This window comes from Poecilia latipinna, unplaced genomic scaffold (assembly GCF_001443285.1).
Source record: "Poecilia latipinna isolate Pla-1442-1.1 unplaced genomic scaffold, P_latipinna-1.0 Scaffold107, whole genome shotgun sequence".
Lineage (NCBI taxonomy): Eukaryota > Metazoa > Chordata > Actinopteri > Cyprinodontiformes > Poeciliidae > Poecilia > Poecilia latipinna.
Genome location: NW_015112723.1, coordinates 282,826 through 288,360, shown reverse-complemented (window position 1 = coordinate 288,360; position 5,535 = coordinate 282,826). Strand labels below are relative to the sequence as shown.

Here is a 5,535-nt window from a genome sequence, read left to right as displayed (position 1 = left end):
GGAGTAAAAGTAGAAAGTATCCATTATTAAATCTACTTAAGTAAAGTATAGATACACGAAATATGTACTTAAGTACCACCACTGCTCATTACACGCCCCTTCTTCCTGACCTGTAGGAGAGCACAGGCGTCTGCCGTTTTGAATTTAGGTGTCTCTTCTGCGATTTGCTCATCTCTGAGGCGGCATTTACCGAACAAGTATCCTGCGTCACAGTCGGTTTGGAGCTAAAAACTGTTCATCCCATTCATCTATGCCTTCTCTCATCGCTCCTTGTCAAACTTTTTTTCTTTTCTTTTTAGACTCGCCAAAATCGTTTTTTATTGAGTTAGGTGTATAAAATTCCCAGCTTATGACATCCTCCGTTCCTGGAATAATGTGAAATTAAACTAATTTTACTTCTCCGATACTGAGACAAAGGAAGGCAGACAGAAGAAGAGCAACCAAATTAAGAAGAAGAAAGGAAAAAAAAATAGAGAGGGATGCCGGGAAACAGGGGCTGTTACAAGGAGCAGAGACAAAGACAGAGAGGCAGGGACTCTTGGGACGGACCGATGGGGCTGTGGAGAGACAAGCTTAATTTCCCTCCACCATCTGTTACTAGTCCCCGGGTTGAAAGCTCCACTTATGTCAAACCTCCACAGCCTCACAGCCAGCAAAGAGCTACTGAGCTGCGTGAGGCGCTGCAGCCTTTTTAGTTGTTTGTCCCTGGGAGTGGCTTCATATCCACACCATTGGAGCCAGTCGACCCTCCAGTTCTCATGCTTCGTGCTGCCGGGGAACTGTAACGGTGAAGAGTTATGCTCTAAGTCAAGAGTGGCTTTTGGATTTTGTGTCTTGCTTTGGTTCATTTTTTGTTTTAAATTCTGTTTTTAACTCATTTCACGTAGTTTGGCCCGTGAAAGTATTCACACTCCTTGAAGTTTTTACAACCACAACCTCGATTTTAAATTTGTTTTACAAATCAAAATGGGGAAAGTGTGGACTGCATTTCTATCCAGCCTCCTTTAAATCTGATGTCCTTAAATAAACATAAACCTGACTTTAGAAGTCAGCTAATTAGCATAGCGACCCAAGAGCCCCATGGTAACTGGATCCACAGCTCAAGTGGGCAAATGTTTCAACAGCACAGCTATTAGTTGTGCCCCAAAATGTTTGTCGAGTATGAAAAAGAGATCTACTATTGAAAGGAAGTCAAAAGAAGTCACATTTGTAGTTTTCCACAAACCTTGTGGAAGGAACTCTTATCATGTGACTCCAAAACAAAACTTTTTGACCTACATTTGAAACACGTATGTGGCTGAAAATCCGCAAAGCTCATCATCCTGAAAGCAACACTCAATGGTAAAGTGAAACGTAGTGATGGCTGCGTTATGGTTCTAGGATGTTTTTTTTTTTTTTTCCCCTCACAGGAAGGAAGTTGGTTTTTAATGGGAATTAATGGGATGATGGACGGAGCTTAATACAGGAGAATTCTGGACAGAAATCAACATGGAGGTTGCAAAGATTGACACTGATGGTTTCCAGCAGGACGACCCTAAAGCCCTAAAATAAAACTCAATCCAATTTTGACATACTGACTAAATGGGAAGAAGTTCAATGGGTCTGAATAATGTTGGTGTAGTTTATAGGACAATCACAGTAACTATTCTGATTAACCTTCAGTGTTTAATCTTTGCCTATTGGCTCTAATGGAATAATATCCACAGGGATGCTGGGAGTCTATATATAGACCTCCAAACTGGGAAAGACACTCCGCGCCCCCAACCCCCAACTCAAAATGTGTCAATGGACGTGCCTTTAAGCAACTGATTCCCTTTTCGTCCTGGTGATGTAAGCAAAGAGATGTCTGGCCTACATTGAAACATTCAAAGCCACAAAAAGATATGGAAATATGTTACAAGGTTGAAGATAGTGTTAAAATATTAAAAATAGAGGAGTGTACACTTAAAAATATATATTATTTCTTGATGAATATGGAGATTTGTTTAAACTCCAAAAACTTCACCTCTCCAAACAGCGCACTCGCTCTGAAATCAAATAAGAAAGGGCATCACACAGAGACAGATGTGGAGTAGGGGCTACCCCTAGGACAAACAATTTCCTGGCATTTTAATATTTAGTCTCAGGTTATTTCGATGCAAATTATTTGAAAGGTCACTTTGCGCAAAGGGATATGTATTGTGCTTCCCATGTTGTTAATTCATAAACTAAAAAAAAAGAAAGTCTAGACTCTCTCTGACCTGGCTGTTGCTTAATATTCAGCACAAGCTGCAGAGCATTTAAGTGAATTACTTGATTCTTTTGGCCATGTACTGAATTTTTCCTGTTCAAAGTCTGAGTTCATTCAAAGCTTTCAGTGTAGGGAGCCCTCATGTGGTTATTTCCGATATTACAACCACCAAAAAAACAAAACAAAGCCTGTGATGTCCTTGTCTTTTCAAGCGCTGAAAGTTTTTAGATCAGAAACAAATGCAGTAGTGTCATTGTAAAATGCAGAAAAAGTAACATCAAATAGTTTTGTAGAGAAACATATTTTTAAACATTTTTACTGTCTTCTGAGTTAATTTAGTAAAATGATTTGAAAAGTTGTGAATGGAGACTTTAACTCAGCAAACAAATTTTGGACTGTCTGCCATCTTGAATTATTCCAGATTTGGAACAGTGTGCCATCTTAAATAAAAACATTAATGTTTTAACTTCTAGGTCAAATAGCAGCTTAAGCAGAGAAACACTGATACACATTAAATTTCAGTACACTGGTCAGTACTTTTCCTTTGATGTACTACAATTTTCTTTTAGTTTGCAATCTATTTTTTTTTAGAAGTCACAGTAATAAAAAATGAAATGTTCTGATAATTCTACAGTTTTTAGTTTAAAGAGCTTTCAATCAGATGCCAGAAAAAGTACTGGAATGACTTGAAAAATGTTCCAGTTGAGCCACTCCACTGTGAATACAGATAGGAAATCATGTAACAGCAATATTCTGGTTTCAAGTTGTGGAATCAGTCATAATTAAAGCTTCTCTACTACTTTCTTTTCCCAGCAGTCTTGACCTTTTGCACCCTGAGCCCACATCCCTCTCAGTTACGAGGCTTGGCTGCAGTCAGAGTTTGTCCAACAGCATGGATATTTCACGAACATCCGAAGTGGGAATTTGTCATGTTCGGGAATGGTTTGAAAGTCAGAAAAATTTTATAAATTTAATTTCTTAAAGTGATATGTACGTTTTTATAACAATACTATTCCCGAATTTGAAGAAATGTAATATAGTGATACCACTGAACAACCAGTTTTGAACATGAAACAGGTGTAACTTTTTTTTGTTATTTTACATTTAAAAATAAAAATCAAAAAACATGATGTGCACTGAACTTAATCACATAAGTGTGAAGAGGCAACACAAATGAAGAGTCACAGGGTGTCTTTTTTCCCAAAACTTTATTTGATGACAATATACAAGACCATCTTGAGCACGAAGACACCCGCTGGCCGTCTGGGCTCACTGCAGGGAGAAAGCAGCAGCATTAGCATCACAGCAAACTGAACTGCTAAGAATGAGAGCATGGTTTCTACTTTCACTATTTTGAGGTTAGAGTAACAAACAGCAAAAACAAAAATAAGTATTTTATTAAACAATACCATTCTTCACAGGTTTTAGACCTTAAATTTCAGAATAAATGTTTCACACACAAGCAATCTTTAGATTCAGATGCCCCAGCCCCACAAACACACCACAGAACTTTCTACCAACATGCGGCTCTTAATCTTAGGTTCAAGTTAACGTCATGGTCTAATAAAAGCACTTGTGTTTAATTTTAAGTGAAAACAGGGGAAAGCCCAGTAGATAATCCCATCACATCAGAAAAAGTCTAAAACACAGAAGAGGAAGAGTCACTGAAGGAAAAGCTACTGGGAAAAGTAGTGACATGCATGGCACAGCTCATGGCTACCAGTTTAGGATGTGCAACACAATGGCACACCATGCTTTTCTGCTTTGATACCTGCAAAACTGAAAACTTCATTTCTGCAAAAGAAATCCACGGGAAGCAAAGTGAAGAACAAAAAAGTGGAACAAAAATAAAATTGACATGTTAAGTTCAAACATGGAGCAGAAAAGATTTCTGAATGGACCTGCATCACATCCAAGAACTACGCCAATATACACAATATGTCAGAATATGTTTCCTACTGCTACTTAAGCCATCAGCTGGAACAGCACACTACAAGGGACAATACTCTAAAGCCAAGCAAGCTTTGTAAATCCAGAGTTTAAGAGTTAAAACACTTGGATCACAGACTGGTGCTACAGGGGTGAGGGGTAGAAGTGTACACTACGGAAACTACACCAGGGGCTGCAACTGGTTAGTGCATCTGTAAAAACAAATCAGCTAGTGGGAATCTCCTTTTACCATCATCACTTTTCCAAAAAAATAAACATCTACCACATTATTTTTACTGATTAGTACTAGGAGGAGGAGACAGCAGCTCAGTAATAATCTAAGGCTTAGATCATGCAGAAAATACATTAAAATAGGAAAAGTGTCATGGCTTCTCTGTTAGGCCAGAATACAGAGGCAGGAGTTAGCTGCCATCCAGGATGATCAACACGATGCAGTTAATCCTCTTATGGACTACATTTACCTTCTACAGTTTCCGAAGACAATGTGACAAAGTTGCAAAGATGAGGAACAAATTAAAATGGGGGGAAAGCAGGAGAAAAACACAAGAATAATGATGTTGGAAAAAGAATAGGGTGTGCAGGGAAATGTCGTAGAAGATTACACGTTGTGTTTGTAAAAATGTTCTTCTGGCAAACTTTCACCGGCATAATCACTTTGAGTTCATAAATGTGCTTCACTGTCACTGTACCTTTTTGCCAGCAGCTCCAACACTGGCCTTCTTGATGCCTCGTACTTTCTTCATTCTGTTCTTGCGTTCCTTGCGCTGTTTCCTAGAGGTCTTCTTTTTCTCATACAGACCATGCTACGGGGAAAGAAACGAAACATTACTACTACTGCAGCTCTTTATTTTCAGCATCCAGTCAGGCAGCTGTCAAAGCGCAGCCAAGCTAATCATGAGAGGTCAATAAAAATCTACTTTAACACGGTAAGCCCTTGGACAAATTACACCCACAGATTTGCCATTTTCTTCATCACCAACTACCGATCTCTCAATTAATGTAAAATGTTAACAAACCTTAAGAGAGTAAAAGTGAGGTGTTGGTTGTCTTAGGAGAATATCTATGGACAATTATTGTGCAGAATTATTACGTAACTAAAAGAAAAATACATTTTTGCCTCTCCCTTTGTTGTTTTGATCTGTTTAAGTGAGAATGATACAAAAAATATGTTACTTGTACTTCTAGGTACTCCAAGTAGGTTGCAGTATATCCATCTGCCTTTTGGCCATTTCCTGACATCTCAAAGTTGTTTAAATCTCTTTTTTTCACCCATTTTGGAAAAAAAAAAAAAAAAAAAAGAAGATGCTTAATAACCTTGATATACGTCGTCGATCTCTTTAGGCCACACCCTCCCT

At 38.4% G+C, this 5,535-nt stretch overlaps 1 protein-coding gene across 4 annotated transcripts in view; it reads right to left on the bottom strand.

Annotated features, from left to right (window-relative positions):
* Positions 1 to 3,419: 3,419 nt before the first annotated feature.
* Positions 3,420 to 5,535, bottom strand: part of rps24 (ribosomal protein S24) — an 8,048-nt gene continuing 5,932 nt past the window's right edge. Inside the window, exons 4-7 of one of the 4 annotated variants that reach the window (XM_015027780.1) lie at positions 4,870 to 4,983; positions 4,642 to 4,644; positions 4,002 to 4,024; positions 3,420 to 3,502 (exon numbers count right to left, since the gene is read on the bottom strand). In XM_015027780.1, coding sequence (XP_014883266.1) covers positions 4,019 to 4,024; positions 4,642 to 4,644; positions 4,870 to 4,983 — 123 coding nt within the window. In that variant the 3' untranslated portion in view covers positions 3,420 to 3,502; positions 4,002 to 4,018. Of the gene's footprint in view, positions 3,503 to 4,001; positions 4,025 to 4,566; positions 4,645 to 4,869; positions 4,984 to 5,535 lie in introns of those variants that run through there. The other 3 variants (XM_015027781.1, XM_015027782.1, XM_015027779.1) reach the window with 3 other exon arrangements.